This window comes from Hippocampus guttulatus, chromosome 5 (genome assembly GCF_054856545.1).
Source record: "Hippocampus guttulatus isolate MCC_2025c chromosome 5, RoL_Hgut_1.0, whole genome shotgun sequence".
Classification (NCBI taxonomy): Eukaryota; Metazoa; Chordata; class Actinopteri; order Syngnathiformes; family Syngnathidae; genus Hippocampus; species Hippocampus guttulatus.
Window position 1 is genome coordinate 8,237,948 of NC_141265.1, and position 23,703 is coordinate 8,261,650.

General features: G+C 42.6%; 1 protein-coding gene across 3 annotated transcripts in view; it reads right to left on the minus strand.

Moving 5' to 3' along the window:
- Positions 1–23,253, minus strand: part of LOC147204917 (leucine-rich repeat transmembrane neuronal protein 4) — a 48,995-nt gene extending 25,742 nt beyond the window's left edge. The window contains exons 1-2 of one of the 3 annotated variants that reach the window (XM_086112406.1): positions 22,758–23,253; positions 20,775–22,315 (exon numbers count right to left, since the gene is read on the minus strand). In XM_086112406.1, the coding sequence (XP_085968532.1) occupies positions 20,775–22,315; positions 22,758–22,788 (1,572 nt within the window). In that variant the 5' untranslated portion in view covers positions 22,789–23,253. Of the gene's footprint in view, positions 1–20,725; positions 22,553–22,757 lie in introns of those variants that run through there. The other 2 variants (XM_086112405.1, XM_086112407.1) reach the window with 2 other exon arrangements.
- Positions 23,254–23,703: the final 450 nt, after the last annotated feature.

The window sequence follows — 23,703 nt, forward strand, 5'->3', positions numbered from 1 at the left end:
CGATGTGTGTGTGTATATATATATATATATGTATATATATATATATATATATATATATATGTATGTATATATACATATATACACACGTACATATACACACAAACACACACACACACACACACACACGCAAACACACTGTTTATTGCCTTCATAATCCATCCTTGACTGCAAAGCATGATAGCTTGTGTGGGTTCTTCATTCATTAAAATCGTTGCTGGAAAACAAGATAACTGAAAAAGAAAAATATATATCGTGCTGAAAGTTGCGTGAGGATGACTCAAACATATACTTGTTGTTCAGTGTGTGTGTGTGTGTGTGTGTGTGTGTGTGTGGGCAGCCGTGAGATGCAACAACCTCTTGTCAACCCCAAACAACAATGTGGGCAGTCTGTGATGTGTCACCGTTTTTAAATGAGAATTTTTAAAAAAACAGACAAATGATGAAAATGATATAGAGTCTATGTATACTAAAAAAGCCAATATATGGACATAAATCTGACACTACTGAATAGGTTAGTCAGTGCACGAGGCATGGTGCCGAAGAACCTTGGCTGCTTCTCCGGTGCTCTTCTCGCTCAGTCCGTCAATTTAGGCAGAATGTTTTGGAAGTTGTGTTGTACGGTTCCTGTTTTTGGATGACAAGGTTGAGCGGTTGAGATCTTCAAAGCTTGTTTTCTTGAAAGAATCTAACCCTGCTTTAAATGTCTTCACGACTTTATCCCCGACCTGCATGGTGAAGTCCCTGGTCTTGGTGATTCACTACTAGTGTTCACCCGTGTTTCCTAACAAACTGCCGAGGCCTTCAGAGATCAGTTGATGATCAGTTTACTGAGAGTAAATGACATACCAGTGGACTCGATTTACTAATTGGGTGACTTCTGAAGGCTATTGATTGCACTAAATTGTATTTCGGGGTATTGGAGCACAGTCTGCCGAATACAAATGCCTACCACACTTTTCATTGAGTTCAAATTCCGTTCCACTTCACAATTATGTGCTACATTGTGTTGGTCTATTGGATGGACTCTAGTTCAACGGGTATGAATACGTTTTCAAGGCCTTGTATGTTTCTCTCTCCCTCTCTCTCTCTCCCCTCTATACATACACTCCTGTTCCTTATCTTGGGCCTGGTAAAATTTCAGGCAACATTCACTTAATGAGCTCAGGCTCAAAGCTGTAGATGCAGCACTTAATCCTGCCTGTAATCTGCAGCTATAAGGGACCAAATCGCTGCCATTACTGACACGTGTAGCCAAATGAGATTTCTTTTCAGAGCATCAATGTTCATAATAGCATAATCAGGTGGGAAATTCAAAGATTAGTTTTGCACTTCAAAGTCTGGCTGCTATTTCGCCATGTTCAAACTGTTGACTCATATAAATAGGGCCAATTATTCCTGCCCTTCATCCTGTTCAACAATTTTGTTGGTGGTATTAAAACGGCAAACAAAATAATGACCTTGTAATGTAATCAGTGAGCTGAAAGAGAAATTGGTGAGTGAATAATCTCTCCTTCAGAATCTGCCATTTTACTGAATGGAAGAAAAAAAATCCTGATTCACGTGGAAACTGTTTAAAAATGTTCTTCGCTTTACCCATAAACAGAAATAATGGGGCATTACAATTTACACATACAATGAACTCCAATTGTCTGTCAAGTTTTGCGAGGTGGTAGTTGGAGGACCCCAAAAAGCAAGGAGGCCGGGAGGAGCAGGTTGGACTGAACATAATGTATTGATTGAACAAAAATACAAACAGGACTCAGGAGTACACTGGAAAAACAGTAAGTCGAAGTACTCAAACAAAGTCCTTGAAATCACAAGGAACCAAAGTAACAAACAAAACTACGACAGGAAGACACGCATGCTCACACTCACAATGACCCAACAAAGATTGGCAGAACCCAGGGAACTAAATACAAGCAAAGTGACGAGACAACGAGAAACACCTGGACAAGACACGAAGGGTTGAGGGAGCTGATTGGCTAAACTCAAGGGACCCGGATGACGAGAACAGGTGGCGACAAAAAAGGGCGCATGAAGGAACAAAAGCAAACGGAAACCAAACAAAAACATAACACTATCATTATTCTTGATGAATCCGAATTTAAATTAAAGACACATTAATACAAAGGGAACCAGGATGAATACTCCATTTAGTGCCATGCAGTCACATGACCTCTCTGGTGGTAAATGTAATGAGCTCTTTGGAAATCAGAATTGACCGTGATCCGAAAAAAAGCATAGAGGTCTTAATCTTGTCAAACACGCATGGGTTGCAGGATCAATACAGTGTACTGATCTCCAATTGATGAGATGTCTCTGCTCCTGTCTCCGAAAGAATCCCCACACTGATACCTCCAAAGAACGCTTTGTGGAAATTTTTGCATATTTGTTAGGACACGTCTCGGTTCCGTGCATTCTACGTTTCATTCTTGTTTTCGGAACGACGTTTAGACAAGACGTTTTGCTTTAGCCAAAACAGACCTATCTACCTTTCAGAATTGTATTTCCGATGACATCACATGCAGTATGACCTTTGGGACATTCTTCCTGGAAATTCAGTTCGGTGGTATTCAACTTTGACATTTTCAAAGCATTTTGTTGTTACTTATTTTTGGTTTAGTAAACTATCTTTGAATCAAATTAAAACACGTTACCATGCCCAAATCAGACAAGTGTGCTCACTTTTGGGGCACTACACGGGAAGTCCAGCTCTGTCCAGCTTTCGTGATAACATGCTGTACACGCATTACTTTCAATTTCAGCTCTCCCATCTATTTTTGACTTATTTGGAAGTTATTTTCCAACAATGGAGGAGAATGGAAAGCTCATTTCCCGGAAGATTGTTTTATCACATTTTTCCCGGTGTGGTCATTTTCAAAGTACCTTTGTGTGATTTCTTTTCTGTAAAGCTTCAGTGCTTTAACAGCCATTGTGTTTATGGCCAAAACAAGACAATCAGCAGTTTTCTGACCCCATGCCCATCTACTCTCTTTAACCATATTTGTTTTGTTTTGCTTATTTTTCTACTCAGGAAAAAAATACCTAGACGAGATGGTGATTGGAGAGATTAAAAAAAAAAAAGCACTCTGCACCGAAACATCGAGTGGGTGTATGAAGGGAATGGAGAGTTGAAGAGACAAAAAGCCTGAAATCTGAGGTCTGTTTAAATTCCGCTCTGTCATTGCACATCTAATTCTTCCTGGATGAGCAGCCTCACATTCTGTAAACACTTTTGTTTTTCTTTTGTGTTAGTCCAAATTTATTTTCATTTCTTAGCCAGCACCGAGCTCAGGCTTCTTATTTGCCTGATGTCTGCTCAGTCAAATCTGGTACATTCGACATGTTTATTACGGAAACACTTCAATGATCAGCGTGCATTACACGGCTCCCAGATAGGCTTTCGAGAGAAAAATTGTCCTGAACAAAGGCGTGATGCATTGGTTTGGGCTGAAAAGGTTGGCATTGGCATCCCGAATGAAAACCGACTTATTAGTTAATTAGTTGAATTCTGTTTTCCGCCTGTGCACAAAGCATGTCACACCAAATTACACAGCAACAAATAATTCTACATCTCTTCCCCAATCATTTTTTCTTCACACATTGAAATTGTTGCTGACAAAATGCCGAGAAATGATTTGATGATCAGGCCAACTGCAGCGACAAAATGGCAATATACAGTATATATATATATATATATATATATATAATTATTATTATTATTGTTATTAAGGGTGGCCCGTTGGTTGATTAGTTAGCACGTTGGCCTCACAGTGCAGAGGTGCAGGGTGCAATTCCGGCTCCAGCCTTCCTGTGTGGAGTTTGCATGTTTTCCCCGTGTCTGCGTGGGTTTTCTCCGGGTACTCCGGTTTCCTCCCACATTCCAAGAACATGCATGGCAGATTAATGGAACATTCGAAATTGTCCCTAGGTTTGAGTGTGAGTGCGGATGGTTGTTCGTTTGTGTGTGCCCTGCAATTGGCTGGCAAACGGTTCAGGGTGTCCCCCGCCTACTGCCCGAAGACAGCACGCCCTGTTGTTACCCAGTAAAAAAAAAAAAAAAGGTTCCAGAAAACTGCCTCTAATACTCTAGGTGGACTCTCCCAGTCCTCAATTGTTACCCAGTGAAAAAACAATTACAAAAATAATTTGTACACTGAAAAGGCACTCTTGTTGGCCAAGTTGAGACTTCACATAACGAAACACAAAATTTGATCCAAATAAAACTGTGACCCGTTTTCTGCGGCCACTACAGGTTGACATTTTTTCTGGAATCCTTCGAGTCCTGGAAACCTCACAAAATTCCAACAGGACGAGAGTAAATTTTACCTTTAAACACAGGATTGGGACGGTACAGGATAGAAAAGTTAAGGGAGCAGACGAGAGCGGGATTATCCAGTAACAAAAAATAAAAACAGAACTCGAAGAGATGCGCAGCCATCTTTCATGTGCCTGACCTCCAAAATGGGAGCCACACGGGAATAGGAGTCATTCCAAATTGGAGAAGGACGGGAGTGGCAGTTGTTTTCACCAGGAGCAGGACAGGACAGGATTACTGTATTTTGTTTTTTACTATGATCTGGGCCAGATTTTTTTCTGTGGGACCGGGATGTGACGAGAGTGAAAATCACCCTTTAGGGCACACAAACTACACAGTGGACAGGCAAGTAGAATCAAATGTGTTTGCTGAAATGAAGAAGTGTTTGTGTCCATCCAAGATTCATCTGGCTCACCTTTAAGAATTTTTTCAGCAACTTCAATGTAACATGAGAAGTTCCATTTGATATTTTCGAATAAAGTCTCGTATCTATTTTCATACTTTGCGATGAGGTCAACTTTTCTTCATTTTAGCCATTACAGTTGTTGTCAATGTTCACTCACAGATGTCGGTGGAGATCTGTGCTCCTGTGCCCTGTGGCTCACTGCTTGTGCACATATATTTAACTTTACACGGCGCAGTATTTGCAATTATCCAACACTGGCAAGCCCATATTAATAAGGAGAGAGCACTGGAGAGCAACGGCACTGCTTCAAGCCCCTACGCTGCCATAACTGTGAAGGATTTATTGCCGTTCTGGGCTAACCTTTTACTTCACTCAGTTGTATTTTCTATAGAGGTAAATTATAACAGTCATTATTTTCTGACATGTTTCATATTGAGAAGCTTTAGAACACCCTCTTAATAAATTTAAACAGCCCGATTTCCCTTGTGGGCAAGCGCGAGGTGAGCAGAAATTGCCTCAATTGCTAATTAATGAAGCGGTTCAGATCATGGATGGATGGATGGATGTTTATTTACCAACACACCGTATTGGGGATTTGCACTGTGAAAATAATTTACCCTGATGAAAATGATGTACAGTATATATTTTAAGGTACGGTATTCTGATTTCAAAAGAATAAGTGAGTAGGACAGGGCTGCTGTGATTTATGCCTCATGACAGATGCATGAAAGGATGTTGCAGTATTCTGGTCTGTTGTTATAAGATATGCGTTATGTCAACTCTTTGCCCAAAGTATCTTGTCAAATTGATTTGAAAGTTTTCTCCCCCAGTTTTCTAAACGAACCTTTCTGAGCTGACAATTGTTGACGTGCTTTCGTGGATGGCAATGCATCGAAAAGAAAGAAAAATGAGGGCAACATATATTGATATCAATAAAACTGCTACAATGTCGAATTCTTAAATCTGTTCTGATTGCCATTTTTGTTTGAGAGCAAGAAACTGGCCAACGCAACCACTTGTCACCGAGGTGGAAGAGGAGATGGGCACCGCCTGCAGTAACGAGATTCAGCCTTCTAGCTGTCAGGCTAAAGGAAGCCAGGCTCACCAGGGGGAAAAAAAAGAATATTCTCTCCAAATCTGTCTGTAATTCTTGACCCTTGACCTGCAGACATGTTCTTAAGACACCTGGGAAGTGGAAACTGTTTGCAATTGTTTAGAATGAATAAAACCGAATATGTATCCTTTCAAGAAATAGTTCAAACTTCTAATTTAACTCGTCTGTCCGAGCGGTGCCTATTCAAATTGCCATTTTTTTTCTGCGATCATCTGTCGTTTTATTTCATACGCCAGTTTGACTTGACACTTCACCTTTTGGGACCTTTGAAGTTCCAACGCGGTTCACGCAAAATTTGAAGCACTCCCACTGAAGCATTCAATGAAAAAAAACCAGATACTTTTTATTAATTTAATTCAAACATGTACATCATTCGTACATGTGGTAAACCGATGTAATTTTCCCATGTTTTCCTCAAAAACAAGTACATGATGTGTATTAGTTTAACACGTTTTAATGAGCAACTGAAAATCGTTTTTCATTTTTTTCAGTGTCAGCATATTTACATGAATGCTCCCCGAAATAGTACGTGTATTGGCACCATCAAATTACGTCGGGCATCGAGTGCCTCACAGTTCTGAAGTTTGGGATTCGAATCTTGGCTTTTCCGTGTGCATTTTGTATGTTTTCCCCGCAATGACTTTAAAAATTGGGTTTTAATGCATACTCTGATTTCTGCCTGGATAGCTCCTTGGGAACAAAACATCTCGTACTTTTTCCCTTGAGCATTTTTTAATAGGTGTCTTTTTAATTTTACCTTTGTGACAAGGGAAACATGATGGGAGTGTGGAAGTAAGTGCAATTTCAGCAAAGAGCCAGACAGAATTAAGTATTAATAAGCAGTTCACATTAGACTATTGCTGTTTTTTTTTCCAATCCGCAGCTAGGAGAATCCTGTTGTTGTTTCATCCTGTTTTCGCACTAAATTGTTCTAAAATTTAAGAAATGCCGAAAGTCAAATGTAATTGGTTCAGTGATCACCGTTGACTTCTATGCTTCTTTTTTGTTTGTTTGTTTGTTTTTGCAGCACTTGTTCTCATCAAGGCGGTGGGGGAGCTGAAGCCTTTCCCAGTTGACTTTGGGCAACAAGACGGGTACACCGTGGACTGGTCACCAGCCAAAGGCGGCAGACAGATTGTCAATCAACCATTCACACGTCCCTTCACATCTTTCACAGTCTTTTGAGACATGCATGTGAAAACATTTGTCTGTCTTTGTTATCTGTCTTGTTCATTCACTTACGCATAATGAAAACTTCTTTACGAAAACCGTCATTGGAGTCGACAATACAACTCCACGGTCGACACATTTGCAATTCTCACCCTCTTCGGATGCAGTGAGGTGCAATACTTCAACACTTCATTTTCTTCCTTTCGAATCGCCGCACATCGGGTGAACGGGCCTCAAGAGGCCAAACAACAGCGGCTCCGCCGCACTAATGTCATAATTAAATCAATCAAATGGTTATGAAGTCACGAGGAAGAAACAGCAGGAAGTACGTCAAGGTGAGTTGAAATATGAATGTGGAGTGTGAAGAAAACAATTTTATGCGGATTATTTTTAGATTGCATTATTTATTCTGTGTGTGAAGCCAAACTTTTCGTTCATTGGCAGATAAGATGTCAAATCCCATTTAAACTGAAGAATCAGTGACTGACTGAGTAGGAACATTATCAGGGGGAATCCAGGTCATGCGATTGCCGACTGATAAGTGTGCTGCGACAGCACGACACGTGATATGCGATGCACATTTTTGGCATACACACATTACGGCTAAAAATCCTTTTTCTTTGGGGAGATAACGTCTTGGCCTTCATTTACTGGGGAAAAATGCAACCTTTAATACTCGGTGCATGCCAGGTGTGATTACCCAGCATCAACGCATCCGCTTGGACCGCGGTTTGTGATTTCCGCCGTTTGCCTGAATGCATTTCAACAGCTGCCAGAAGGAGAAGTGAGCCGGTCGCATTCGAAGGCAACAGCGGCGCGTGAGCGTGCGAGAGCCACACGCGCCCTCGCTCACTTCGCCACGTATCAAGGCGGCGAATTGCATTACACTCGATTGAGGCCCCTGTCAGTGGACACATTGGTTTCACTGCCTCTTCTATAATGCATTTCTCTTTTAAGACGGATCGTTGAATTGCGTTGTAAAGCTGTGAGCCAATCTTTCAGCATGCCTGACACCAAAACTAGATGTGCTCCCCCGAAGTTATTGTACACTGGAAATGCTTCAGCGGATGAGACATTGGAGCTTTAAACAATAAAGCCGAGCGACATAATGTGCTACAAAGCCACAGAGTTCAACATGTCTTGTCCAATGGGCAAGTAGATTAGCTCATTTGTTTTTGACTGATGCCCTTTGATGAGCGACAGGGAGCACGCTGAATGACATCATAGCACATAAAATATTTGGGATTGGATTGGATAAACTTTCTTGTCAAACGTACTGTATGTGTAACATACAGCACGGATGAAATTTCTTCCCTCTCAACATAAAACAATTTGTGGATGGAGGTGGTTAAATGTGTGTCCTAACACATTTGCGCTCCTGTCACAGATGTGCTTCAGACATGCAACCTCATAAAGCTGAATGTGTACCAATGGAACCTAAAGTAACATCTACTCCAAACTTTTTGGACCGAAGATCGACTTTTCGAACAACCAATGTCCCGCGGTCGACCCGTTACCGCGCACGCACATACACACGCACGCCATGATGAGCAACAGCCTGACATGGAGGCAAGCGACGCACATTTGCAGCCTGTTAACTATCATAGCTCACACGTACCATTTAAAGCGCTTCCCTGGGCCCTCTAGATTCCTTTTCTTTGCCCGTGCCCTCGGTGAATTGTACCTGAAACAAACTCTGAATGAGAATAATAATAACGATAAAAGATATGGCGCAACAGCTCTGATCACTTCCGGTGACGCAGGTCACGCGCCACCATATGTTAAAGATTTATCTGCTTTATTATACAGTATGTTATTTTTTTTAATACTTTTGTGAAAATGAGACTGATAAGATGATGAGGGTGCAGTGTACATTAACACCAAAAAAATATATTACTAACATGCACAAAGACACACAAATGCTTGTTTGTTTGTTTGTTTTTCTCCTCTACACCCCACCCCCTCCCCTCTACTCCCCTCCTGCGATCGACGTAATGGGCACCCCTGACCTGACCCACCCCTGACCCAGCGGCCCTCCAGGACCTGAGTTTGACACCTGTGGAGTAGACAATTATCCAGTCTTGTCATACTGAGAGCGATTTCTAATATTTTGACTGTGACTGATTGAAATACTGTATGAGAAAGATTGGCAGGCAAGTTGCATATCTGAAGCTCCACACCGCTGCAAAGTACAACTACAATACAATTAGGGTCTTGCTACAGCTGGCATCTTAAATGAGATATCCCTTAGCTTTAACTAGGACATGTTGGAAATTGTGAAAAGTTATCTCTCAACTATTTTGGTCCCATTGCAGCGTACGGTGTTCGACCTAGATAAGTTTACTCCAACTGATCTGTATGATGGTGGCAGTAGCTCATGTCGAGAGACTCTTGGGCTTCGGAGTTGGCTGTATGAGTCCTGCAGCTGACAAATATAAAAATGTCAACTAGTTGTGGAGACTTGCAAGACTGCACTTGTTGAGGTTCCCTTGAGAAAAATACTGTCTCCGGCCCTCAGCTCAAGAGGTGCAGCAGAAGTGTTTCTGAATTGAATTTAGTCTTGAGGGATTATAATGTGTATGTTATTCTCCTTTTTAAGAAAAAGAACACCTTGAGTTTCCTTGTCTTGATCGGCTCCATTCCAGTGGAAACAGGATGAGGGCAAACAGTAAACAAAACGGATGGTCGGATAATTTGTCAACGTGCTCTCCGACAGAAAAATGTTTTGAACAACGGTAGACAACGGGGGCTAAGATGCTAACTTTGCAAAGGACAGGTAAGTTGAGGACTGGATATCTCTCAAAATGGCGGTGACTCATTCGCAATTCTATTGCACTGAACTAGGTTTCTTTGTTAATGAATCGAAGCAAACCATAAGCTACACAATGTGAATCTGATATGGGTTTTTTTGGTTTGTTTTTTTAAATTGTAGATGATTGCAGTGTTTCCTGCGGATAAGAGGCGATCGGAAAACATTGTTGTTGTTCTGCCGGCAACTCAAGACTCTTGATGTTTAATATGAGGAATGCTCCATAACCCCCCATCATCCAGCTGATTATTGAAATCCTCTATTTTCAGTGCCTGGAGTGTCAGACTTTCATTATCAGAAAATTGGTGTCAGCTGATTCGCCGGTGCCTTCGCAGTGTGGCCTTGAAAACTTTGCACCACACTGACGACAGACTCACATGATTTGTTTAGAACGGACAGTGTTATTTGATCTTGGCTTTAAGTGAAGGACTAGGTAATCGCCTAATATCAATTGCTTGGCGGAGTTAATGATGTTGTCAATCAGCACTGACCTCAATTTCAAACGGCGGTTTGGAGGTTAACAAAGCAATGACTTTCATTCTTTTCTCCTTTGCAGCAAAACGCGTCCTCGGCGATCCACCCGCGACAATCATTTGGCTGCTCGAGTGAGTCATGATCGGTCAGAGACGCCGACGGCATCACATTGTACGAACGGTGTAAACAAGCGCATCTAACCTGCAGCGAAAAACGACACATTTATCATCTGAAACACGGAGTAACTATTTGATGACAAGAGTCAGATGTAGTGTCGAGTTAGTTCCAACATCATTATAGTTGAACGCATGAGCGGCATGAGTGAAGCTTGTGCTTACGAAAGAGTCCCGCATTCATTTGAACGAGTCACTGTACCTTTACTGTAGATTGCAGACTCTCACTTTGCTAAACATATTCCACCTCCTCAGGAAAAGAAGATATCGCGCCTCCGAAAGAAATGTCTGACATTAGTCTGAATCATACGCGTCTCAAGAGTGGGTTTGTTTTGGTGAGAGAGCTCAGTTCACACACAGCCATGCACGTACGCGAGCTGGTGACGTCTGATTACTGCTAATGACTCCCTCTGCAACATTTTTAATCAAAGGCTCATCATTCTGTCCTGTGTCTGTGTATTCAAGACATTTGTTTTATTTTTGTTTGGTTTTTTGTTTGAGCCAGTAAACGCCAGATGTGATGATTTGAACATTATTTAAAAATGGGAATAAATGGTAAACAGGCCAAATGTGGTGTTCATAACATTGGGCCTGCTGACACGATAAGCTGTAAACTACAGTCGTTCTCATGCAAATGGATTCAAATCTGCACTGAAGAAAGAAAACACATTTTCGCAGTTTTATATGTTTCTTTCCTTGAGCAACGGCCCCTGTGGAACAAAACACTTTGTGCAGGTATCTTTTTTTTTTTTATATCACCGCATGACAAGGGACACGAGATAGGAACAAAAGGAGGCAATTTCAGACTCAAAGATACTCATGAAAGTTAAAACCATTCACTTTTTTGTTTGTTTGCGAGAGAGAAAGAGAGAGAGAGAGAGGCATTCAACTGGATCACTGCCATTTTTTTTTTCATTCAGCGCAGGAAGTCAGTAAGTCAGACAACTTGCTCATTTTTGTTTTGATTGTGGTACAACAATAGATTTAACTACACAATCGACTAATATTCAAAGTCTGAAAGCTGTATTAACAACTACATACCAATTTCAAATTTTTGGGGTCAATGTCAGTAAGTATTACGGGTTCTTCGTTGTTATTATTATTATTGGCCGCACCACTGCAACAGCCTCCCAGAGGGCATCAGACCACAGACTGTTGATATTGTATTTTTAAAAGGAGGCTCAAGCCACACTTATTTAGTTTAGCCTTTATGTGATATTTTATCTGTGCCCTTAACTATTCATGGGACTATTTATCTAAGTAGTATTCCTTTTTAGCTAGTCGCTGATTAATTCATTTATCAGTCTAATACATTTGTTTCTATTTAACTGGCTCTTATTTCCCTTCTTTTTTTTTCACCTAATTTTGTCTGAATGACTTTGTGGTGTAATGCAATTTGGGTGAATTTGATTCAGGTGCTGACAGATTCTAAGCTCCTCCGACACGCGGCGTAGATGTATTTCATTCATAAATATGACAACAGCGTGCATCGAACCCTGCGAGTCATATTAGGAATCAATTGAACACATTATTATGACCATCATCTTCATTCGATCCTTGGCCACAGCACAACTATGGGAGGTGGGGGAGGGGGGCGTCACACATGAACAAACGATCAGTCCCCAAGTGCCCACTGCAAAGCAGTGATCTGTGACCTCTTTATATCATCTGCTCGTGGCCGTTCCTTATAAACGTATTGGCATGCATCGATTTCTTGAATGGACTCCAGCAACTAAGTTCTGCTTCCGTGATGTAGACTGTCCACGAAAATAGGGCCCGTGGTCTCAGGACCTTTCTGACAATGTCAAGACTCAACATGAGGCGGCAAACGATTGGACCACCTGCCTAAAAATATTGGGTGCGTTACTTCTCACTACACAGGCATGAGCAATTACAGTAATTTGAGTTTGTTGCTCAGACTGATTTTTTTTGTTGTTGTTGAAACTCATAGACTTTTGTTTTTATGTGTAGTTAAAAGCCTGCCCTTGCTGTAAACAGCAAGGAGCTTGTTTGCAAAAGCAGTCAGAGTTGTCGAGTTAGTTTTTTATTTATTCCACCCCTCTAGCAACAAGTTCTAAAAACGCAACTAGGGAGGTTCGTTCTTGCTGAGACACAGACACGAGTGGACTCATTTTCGCATGGTTTTGCATATGACAAGAAAGGAGCCAGTTGAAGGCAAACTATCAAAGACAAGATGCCCATTTACAGGTTGGAAACTCATGCCTCAAGGTTTCAGAGCTTTTTTTGGTTTCAGGTGATATAAAGCAAATCCCAGAAGAGCCAAAAAGCACATTTTGTCTTTGCCTCTATCATTGGCTTTTTGGAAAAATCATTTAAAATTAGAAAATAAAATTTTTGTGAGACCAAAAAATGGTGTTATTTCAAGACAATCTCACTGAGCCCTAGTTCAAGGACACATACAAATGTCCTTTTCCCTCAAAGGGTTTTCCACACGAGCAAAATGAACTTTGATTTCCCAATGCCTGCCTTCCGTGTATTTTCGCAGGGGCAAAGTACAAGCTGCTGTCTTGGCAAGTCAAAGCACAACATTGCAAAGGCTGATCTTTGTTTCTTATTTCCGACACTTTAAATCATCGACAGCTTGCATCTCATGCCCAACGAACAAACAGCAAACAAATACTGGGCCAATATAACACGCGCACAGCTGCACAATGTGTTCCAGGCAAACACTACCTCCATCCATAGGAGACAATAATGCTTTATATACCCAAAAGAAGGGCAGGGGGTTGCTACAGTTATGCCCAAATTTCGTGGAGTGTCCCTGAAATCCCCAAGCTTTGGGGCAGGAAGAAAATAAAAGAGAATTATATTAGAGTTTGCTCCCTGTTCATTATGAGGTCACATAAAAAGACGCGCGCGCGCACTCTCACACGCACGCACACATAAAGTCACGCTTGAGATGTCTGCAAAATTGCAATGTCAAATAGCAAGTTTCATTTGCATGGGCTGACATAGGGCTAGGATGAATTGAGTGACTGGTAAATGGCTACTTTGACAAATGGAACTATCCATTGTTCTGAAAGCAGAACTCGCACTTGCCAAGTTTTAATGAAGAAGGCAAAATGTAGCAGCGCATACATTCACCTGCAATTGTTTTTTTTTTTTTTAATGCAAGTAATGGCTGCACTTATTGTATTACAAGCTCTCCTCAGAACTGGGATCTCTGACCTCATGGAGTCCCAAATAAAACCAAGCTCACCAAACCGCTAAAAAGGAAAGCATGTTGAGCCTTGTTCTGTCTGACTGTCTTGCTGTTTATTTTGTCACAGCCTTGACATTTCACTGCACATGGCCCTGAAATCTTGGTGAAGGAAATTTGTGTTTGATGTAAAATATTTGCTGTAAAGTCAGACAGTCTTCACATTAATCTCTTTGGTATACGTGGGCTCCTCAATTAAAATTAAAAGAAGTCCACTTCAGATGTTCGGAAGCAGAGATGGCAAACTCATTTTTGTCGCGGGACAGATTTTAGTTACCGTTTCACTTGGAGGGCCGTCATGACGGAAACCATATAACGAAGTCAAGAAAAACTGTTGATTCAACTATTGTTTAAGTTACTATCATGAGGGGTTTAGTAACAAGGAAATGCTTAGAATATATTCATTCATTCATTCATTATCCGAACCGCTTATCCTCATGAGGGTCGCAGGTGTGCTGGAGCCTATCCCAGCTGTGTTCGGGCAGTAGGCGGGGGACACCCTGAACTGGTTGCCAGCCAATCACAGGGCACACAGAGACGAACAACAATCCGCGCTCACACTCACACCTAGGGACAATTTGGAGTGTTCAAGCAGCCTGCTGTGCATGTTCTTGGAATGTGGGAGGAAATCGGAGCACCCGGAGAAAACCCACGCAGGCCCGGGGGAGAACATGCACAAAAAAAGCATCAGAATTTTTCACAAAACAGTGCACTGTTGGTCAATCATTTGTAAAAAAAAATAAATAAATACCGTAACACATAAGCAGGTGGATTTACAGACCAATCATATAGATTATCATTATTATTATTATTACTATTGTTTTAAATCTACATTCCCAAATGTTGACATCGAAGGTTTTTGCCCAATGACATACTGTATGTCAGGAGGTCTTTATATTTCGAATTTAAAAGTTCATACTCTCACCTCATCAATATGTTTGAATATATGACGTATAAATGTTGAGGTTTAAAATAAAAATGGATCCTCACCAATAACCAGAATCATCTACCCCTTAGTAGTCAGCCCGAACTGTACGGACAGTTGGATCAGCTGACTCATAGGCACAATCTCAGTTATAAAGACAAATATAATTGTTGTGAAGAATGAGCTGTAATTTTAGTGCCCTTGATATTAACTTACCTTGGTTCTTTTCTTTTGCTCAATTTCTTCTATAGCTGCGGTGATATCAAAGTTCAGTTGCCGCGCATGTCTCGACTTTGAGCGTATAAAGATATTCTTCCCAGTAGCATTATTTTTAAGCTTTCCAACTTCAATCACTTGGTCAAAAATGTAATTACTAAAAAAATATACTGTATATATACTGTATATATTTAAGAAGACAACGTTAAAAGTATTCAAGCAGGTTAATCAAATGAAAATCATAATCCAAAAACATACAGTTTGCAGCACCCCGTTCTGGTGTATTCATAAAAATCACAACTTCGTCCGATTTGTGGAACGAAGCTGAAAGATCCACGGGCACGAATAAGTGTCAACTTCTGCTGGCAAGTCACACATTATTTTCACCATCTTTAATATTAATTAATCAGTGTGAAAAATTCTTTACTTTTGAGACTGTGGGCTCTCCCAACCTCCGACTAGCCACCTCTGGCAATGACCAGAAGAGCTGTAAGAAAGCCGCGCATGTGCAAGTGCAAATAATATCCTAAATCCTCAAAAAGTGTGTCGCGGAACGGAGGACCCCAAAAAGCAGGCAGGAGGGAGGAGCAGGGTGGACTTGACAAACTGTATTAACAAAATACTGAGAAAACTAAATCCAGAACAAACCAAGAATCCAAAGTAACAAACAACAACCCATGGCAGAAGCAAAACACTAACACATAGGTGTCAAACTCAGGTCCTGGAGGGCCGCTGCCCTGCATGTTTTCCAAGCCTCCCTGTTGCAACACACCTGATTCAAATGATCAGATCATCAGCAAGCTCTGCGCAAGCCTGACATTGAACCTGTTCATTTGAATCAGGTGTGTTGCAACAGGGAGACTTGGAAAACATGCAGGGCAGAGGCCCTCCAGGACCTGAGTTTGACACCTATGCACGAACAGGAACAGAGTCAGCAACAGAAACAATGACTGCAAAAGTGACAGAAACAATGACCCAACACCGAGTGGTCGGGCCGGCAGTCCTTTTAACAGAAAACTTACTAATGACATGATGACCAACAGGTGTGCCGCTGTAGGAGGAGCCCTACAGAGCCACCTGTTGATCCCAAACAAATCAACCGTGACAAAGTGTCCCTAAAAGAAAAAAAAGGAATAATCTTTTCTGGCTGCACAGAGGGGGAACATTTTCCATTTTCCTTCCATCTTCAGATCCTCTTCTTCTTTTATTAATAGCTAAGCTTTCCAATAATTGTGTTCACAGCGGTGCCAATACTTTCATGTCCCCTTACATTAACCCGTTCATGCGCGCTGTAACCTGATAACATGATAAGCTGTCCACCGTAGTAATCGCTGTCCCTGAGAGGGCTATTTATTGTTGAGCAGGCTATGCTCATACCTGTCCACTCATACGGTTTAGCCATAGTTCATACGGATTTTGTGGTGAATCTTACGTATATGGCCGTATCGCACAAATCATACGCATTCTGAAAATTTCCGGTTTTTTTCCCCCCTAACAGGTAGTTCCGTTTGCTTTTGCCCAGAATGGTGCAAGTCTACTCGAATGCTTTAATTTCCGGTAACTTTCCACGGTATGTCTAACCAAACATTGTATTATGGAGATCTACAATAAATATCATTGAAAGTTTCGTGGGTTTTTTTCTGCCGTTATTTTGACATATCAATGCTTTGGTATGTTATAAGGATTTTTTGCTCTTTATAAGGATTTTTTTGGTAGTTTATACAGGTTGGCGCTCCGAAAAGTTGACAGGTATGTATGCTCATTTGGCTAATGCTTGCTATGTATTCCAAAGTCTACAAACACCTCGCTGGCTGAGATAAAGGTACGTTTGTCTCTATATCATCTGCGCTACCTCCACAGGGGTTGATCTGTGGGTGGACATCAACTCGATGCGCCTGCTGTGTGAGCACGTCAATAGATGTGCCACAGCAAGACTGCGGATCTCCGCACGTTCAAAGTGTTGATCAGATTCAACATTGTTCAAGTTGAGCTTTCAGTGTGCGGGGGCCAGCCTGCTGGTGGAAATCCATCGCAACGCTTCAATGAAAATGCTGGTCAGGCCATGGGGAAAAATGTAACAAGCTTTGAATTCATTAGATATAGTTTCCTCTCTAGCTATGCGTTTGCTATGCGGGGAAAAAACCCAACAAAGAACAGGAGGATTGCTTGTGACTTTCATCCATCTTGACACTCTGCGCGCCATTGAGTTCCTGTGAAAAGCCACCTTCATCGCTTTTATTGTGACACAGCCCTTGAATGTACTTTTCATGCTGTCATACAACACGGTGTTCTGATGCAAGTCACAATGGCCAATAAACAGGTAGCTCATAAGAATCAGGTGTAACCGGATAATGCAATATTATCTGTCAACGTGTAATTCCAACACAAAACCTAACCACGTTAAGACAGCCTCTTTTTGTTCTGTGTGTCGCTGCATTTCCAATAGTTGGAGCCAAACATGGCGCTGGGAAGGAAAAAAAAAATCCCATTACATCTTTAACAGCTTGGGTTGCTCCCTTAAGCTGTAGAGGGCAAGGAATAACAAAGCTGAGGGAAGTCGCGGCTCCTTACCTCTGATGGGCTATTAGTTATTCTAGTGAGCAGGAGCCCCATTAGGTCTGCCATTTAATGTTCCCATGCCACAGTCACACATGAAAGGTGCAAGATTGAAAAGCTGGCCATTGTACCTAGAGCATCCCTTGTATTTGAGAAATGTTTTGCCACATATATCTGACAAAGGGCTGATTTAGCAGACTTGTGTACCCAAGTCTCAGCTGTCATATTCATGGAAGTCACATTGGCCGGGTAAATAAAGGGATGGTAGACCTTCGCTGAATTCACTTTTTTGCGAGTCTTAGTACGGGTTTCTATACATGTACTTTCATGTGACGCATATCTGATATCACTGTTTAAATCCACATACACACCCAAAAGGCAGATAATATACGACAAAGCGGTACAGAAGCATCAGTACCGTCACTTATGCTTCAAGCGACAGCAACATACCAACACACAAACATGGCAGTCAAACCACTGACGTTGAACACAATACGTTCCTGAATGATGACCGACCGACGATTGGTTAGAATTTCAAATTTGTTTTTCACACACAAGTGTCATACTTGCATATACTGGTGTTTAACTTTAATAAACGCACAATGTGTTGGTGATAGACATTCCTCTCCTTTTTTAACACTCCTACTTGTCACAAAAGAGCAAAGAGGGAGTTCATCACAAACTTTGTCAACAAGTCGTGAAATGCATGGTCGGACTGGATAAAAAATACTCTATTGGGACAAAGTTGGAATCTCACTGTTTGAGATTGACAACATTGTCAGCTTACTGTACTTCTGCTCACTTCTCGTTCTTTGGGCCAATCCTCACGGCATCCCACATTTGCATAACAATCAGGGCAGTACGGAGCGCACACCTGAGTACGCCATCCTCGGAAACAGAAATTACGCTCGCCGGAGTTTGTGCATGACATTGGCATGTGGACTGTAATATCTCCCCTTTCGGATGATGTAGTCGATGGTGTGTGATGTGTACAGTTGGAGACGGCCTTGCACCTTCCGACCGTCTGTGCGTGCGTTTGTAAAACCCGCCACAATAGTGATGGGGTGGTCTAAAAATCTTATATTGAAATGATTATAATCCATTCAATGAATTGATTTCTCCAATGATTCAGAGGGATTGTCTGACACTGGTGTCATACAGTATTTCTGAATTAATTACCATCAGGTCCACCACACGTATCCACAGAGCGCCTGTCTGTCTGTGCCTCGATTAAACACACCAAAATCGCATAAGACAAACTGCGCTGCAAAATAGATCACCTTTTAACCCATCTAAAGTTTTGTCTACCTTTTGTCATCAAATTGCAAAATGCGCGGAAAGGGCGCGGCAGGAACACCCACTGAGGCGTAGCATGTCTACCAAATTCACAAACACATGCCAAAATCCTTGTCCCGCTTCGAACATAACTATGTGAGCATTTTTACACTCAGTGTAGTTTGTTTTCCATCGTCAAATTATCAGGTGCGTCAGTGGTGAGGCTGCTTCGGGCGCCGGCACCAGACAGGTGTAACATGGGCCCAAACACACTAGACTAGACTTGTGATGGCACAAAAACTGAGTTACAGGCATCTGGGTGCCAGTCTTCCAGAAATGGGGCCGTCTTTGTTGAGTGTTCAAACACTTCTGTTGGAGGAAAAATGCACATTGTAATGCTCATTGAAGTGAGCTCATGAAAGATATGCGGAAGTTTTTTGTTCAATCATACATGACAGTGAACATTCCCCCGCCTCCCAAAAAAAAAAAAGTTGAATTCAAAAAATAAACACAGCACAGGCCCAGTCATTTGATGCTTGCTGAGCTAAAGTGTTCAGTTTGCACTCCAAAATTGGAGGCATCTGGATCAAATTTTGAATTGAATGATATAAGAGGTATTCTTAATTTTTGACTGTTTCTTCCCTCAGCAGACTTCAAAGGCATATCATCTCAATTTTATTCAACCGTTCACCATTGTTTTCATTATCCATCCATTATCTGAAACAGTCGACTCTCCGCTGCCCTGTTTTCATTATTTAATGGGCAATGCAGCTCCCATTTTATCTGTGTACTGTAGGTATTAAAGTTCTTTTTTTTTTAAACCACATCTGTTGTTTTTGTAGCTATCTGTGCTTTGTGTGTACGATCCGCTGATGTTTTAATTCTGAAAGCATCCAATTATTTTTTTTTCCTGAACTGGACTTCAAAAAACTTTCCACATCTTCAATAAACTCACCCTCATGGCATTATGGTTTATAGGATCCAATGTACCGTATACTGTTACTGTTTACTGAATACGTTGTTAAAGTGTTTGGAATGAGGCTTGTCGTCCCGCCAATGCTCAGCCAAGATCCTACTGACATCCATCATCCCCCGTACAGCAGCTCTAAATCACGCTCAACTCAATGATAATAAGCAGCAGGACAAAAGAAGTGTGGTACATGCAGAAAAAGGCTACATCTGCAACAAAAAAAAAGAGTACCTAATTAAACAACAAATTGATCTGTGCTTCCCGCCAAGGCTTTCAGTCTCACTCTCTTGGTGCCAGATAGTGTTTTAAAGTCACTTACATGAAAGAGCCCGAATTTAGTCCCCACTCTACGCTTTGAGTAAAAACCTTTAGTCTGCACAGGGTACATGATTGCATCCATGAGTTAATTTATCAAGGAAACCGGTTTGGTAACTATACACAATTGGCTCCTCATTCGACTGCAAGCTGTATGTGTCGCAGCCTGCACTGACTGAACTTCGTAAATCTCACCAAAGAGCAATGTAATAAGGAGCTGAATGCTCAAGGCATTACTGGAGAATGGAATCTATGCTGCCAATAAATGCGACTATATTTATGGTGGTTGCCACTTTGGACTTACAAAGATATGCAACACGACAGAAAACATGTATCGGGATTTACACGATAGGTGTGTTTGCCACCGAGGTAGCAAACACACAGGATAGCAGAGGGCCACCTGCACAGTGACTTGAACTCATCTATTTTTATTTTGGGCATTTGGGGGACAGCAGCCATTTGTGAATAAATAACACACTGGCTGACAAGATCAAGATCTATCAATTGGCTGTGTTATGTCAAAAATAAAAGATTACGCTGCTTTGTGCATAATTCATTTTGCGTGCGGCCCAGGAAGCGGAGCTGCCACTTGGATTGCTTCTAATGGGAATGAGAGTACATTTTAGCAATAAAAGAGCATGACTCAGAACAGCAGCTCTGAAGAATTTTCAAGCATTGCAAAGCAAATCACAGTGCACTGACCTTTACTTCCTTATCCCAAAACAGACAAGGGCAGGGGGATGGGGTGATAGTGTTTGTCTCCACAGATTGTTTGAAAATTTACCTCTCATGCCTCGCAGTGGAAATGGATTTTTGGAGGGCAACGGTCATACCTCGCATTCCCTGGAGCCTGAGATGGTGTATGTGTAAGGTCCTGTCCCATTAACCAGCACATCCATTGTCTCGGAGTGTGAAGGCTTGTAGTCCACGTAATACTCTTGCAGTGGCGAATTAAAGGAGCGCTCAGTCTCCCGAGCCTTTTTCTGCCGCTTTTTAACCGTGGAGCGTTGCTGAAGCTGCTTGATGCTGCTGGGATAGCGCTTCCACGAAACATAGATAACAAGTAGGACGATAGCCACGGACAGGAGGAGGGCCACGGTACCCGCGATGATCTTATGGAAGGACACGTACTCAGAGTCTGGTAAAGGGATGGTCGGGGAGGCCTGCGAAGGAGTCGGAGAGACTGTCCTGTTGTCCGCCAGCTTCTTGTCCACTTCGGGCCGTGTGGGAAGGGGAAGCGGTTCTGTTTGAAATGCGGAGGTGAGAGGCGCCCTTGTTGAGGTAATGGGGCTTGGCGTTACTGTGCAAATGTTGTAAGTCTCCACCACGTCGGTGACTTTTTCTCCTTGTGCCTCCTTAGGGTCCGTGCAAATCATCGTGGACTCCTTGTTTCCCTTGAAAGCCTTGAGCCAGTCCACTAGGGGGCATATGTTGGGGTTACAGTGCCACAGATTACCAGCCAGACTGACGGTGGTGAGGGAGATCCAAGTCTCGACAGTCTGCTGAGACACATTGTTCAGTTTGTTGGAGTCCAAGTTGAGGGTCCGGAGATTGGGCAGGCATTGAAACGTGCTGGGGTCCAACATCTGGAGCTCGTTTCCGGACAGGTCTAGTTTTTGCAGGGAGGTCCACATCCATGACAGGCCCTGGGTCAGCAGTTTGATGCGGTTCCATTGCAAATAAAGTGCCCTCAGATTAGTCAGGCGGGGGAAATGAGCAAAGTTGATCTTGGAAAACTGGTTGTGTTCCAAATGCAGCTCGACCAGCTTAAAGAGTCCGGCGAAGGCGTTACGCGTGAGGCTCCGTAGCCTGTTGTAGCCAATATCTAGGAATTCCAGGTTGCGACAGTCAAGGAAGACCCGCATTGGGACCGTTTTTAAAGAATTTGACCTCAAGTGCAAACTCAGTAGCTTCCGTAGGCCCACAAATTGATTGGCTTGGAGTACCTGCAGTTTATTGTAGGAAAGGTCAAGATTTCGCAAGTTGGGAACGTCGTGGAAAGTGTTGTTCTTAAGCAGGGTGATCTTATTGGAGCTGAGAATTAGTTCTTTAAGTCTGCGTATGCCGTGGAACGCTTGGCCATCCACGGAACCGATGTAGTTGTGATCGAGGTACAGCCAAACCAGTTGACCGAGGCCTGCAAACTGGTGGGCTCTCAGGTTCATCAGGCTGTTGTACCGCAGCGACAGGCCCTGCGCTCCCACCGACACATTGCTCGGCACATCACGGAAAGCATTGGATTCGCAGTAGATTATTTTGCCGTCACATCTGCAGCTCTGCGGGCAGGGACGCTCACGCATGGGGTTCGCAGCAGCCAGCAGCCAGACAGGCACCACCGCTATGAATACAAGCCATTTGCAAAGCACAGGAAGTCCTGCGCGCGCACACACACAGACACACACACACACACAGACACACACAAAGAGGCTGTTAAGGAGAAACCACACTTCAAAATGTGAAAGGGCACATAAAACGAACAGGAAGTAACATATATTCATTTCATTTAAATTAAAGTGTCTGATTAATGTATTGGCTACCGCGGTGTATTTCTCGCTGTAGAGGCAAATTGTCTTTCTCGAGCAAGAAAAACGATTGGTGAGTAAAAAAGGAAGAAAAAAAAAGCATCAGGTAATCTGTCAAATGGCCGATGAGGGACAAACCTCAGCATCCAACTCAAGGCAGCTATTAGAAGCCTCGAGGGGAGAAAGGAAAACAACAGCATCACTGGTTGAGGTGAAGTTCAAAACAAAAGGATTCTTGAAAATGAACATTTGGAAAAAATGTCACAAGTAGCTTGCAAGGACAAGCGCACATACCCATACTTGCGCGGTGTCGGCTCCTCCTCATGTTACAGCTTTCTTTTGCATGCGTCCCAGCTCCACATGTTCCACCAAAGCCGGCCAAATAGTGGAGCACGGACTCACAACGCTTGTTTCGCACCGGGTGGCAAACGCGCACTTTTGCGTATTCGGACGCACACCTGTCAGAGACGACAGCGTCTCCAGAAAAAAAGTGGGACTTTACTTTGCTACGTTACCGCAAAGGATGATCAGGATGTTGCCCGCTCGTGACGAGCACCTTGCAGAGCCCCATGGAGCGGTAAAGCCCGAAGCCTCGCCTGGGCTCGGGCGAGAAGATGGTTAAACATCCGGCGGCCAATTGTTGAATCGCGTTTAATTGGGGTGGCACAAGACCAATTGATGACTGAGCGCGTGAAAAATAATGCGGTGGGAGAAAGTGTGGTCCGAGCCCGACAAGTTGAAGGGATCCGCATCCAGCGTCAAGATGCAGTCTGGAGCGGATCAGAGCCGATGACCGTGTCATCAAGAATGAATCAGTTGAGTAGCAACAGGAATTGTGTCGGCGGAGATCCCCGCCGAACAAACGCCTGCATCTTGTTTTGGCCTTCAAGCGCCCCCTGCTGGTCACTCGTCATTTGCCACACACGAGGCGTCTTGATTGATTCCTACTGACTGTCCGGCCGAATTTTTCTGTATTCTTGTTATCCAGCTTCAGGTCCACTAACGGGTATGTTGTTTGTCCTCACTCGTAATTCAGATTCAGAAAGTTCAGTAAGACTCTTTAGCATACTAGTACAACGACTGTGTCTCAGTAGTGGTTTTTTTTTTTTTTGTTTTGCCACTATTATGTGACATTTCTGCACACTAGTAGCAAAAAATAGTGTTACAACTCATTCCTGGTGATGCAGAGCGTTACTGGTAGGGTTCAGGAGGCCACTGGAGTGTGACACATACCCTTCTT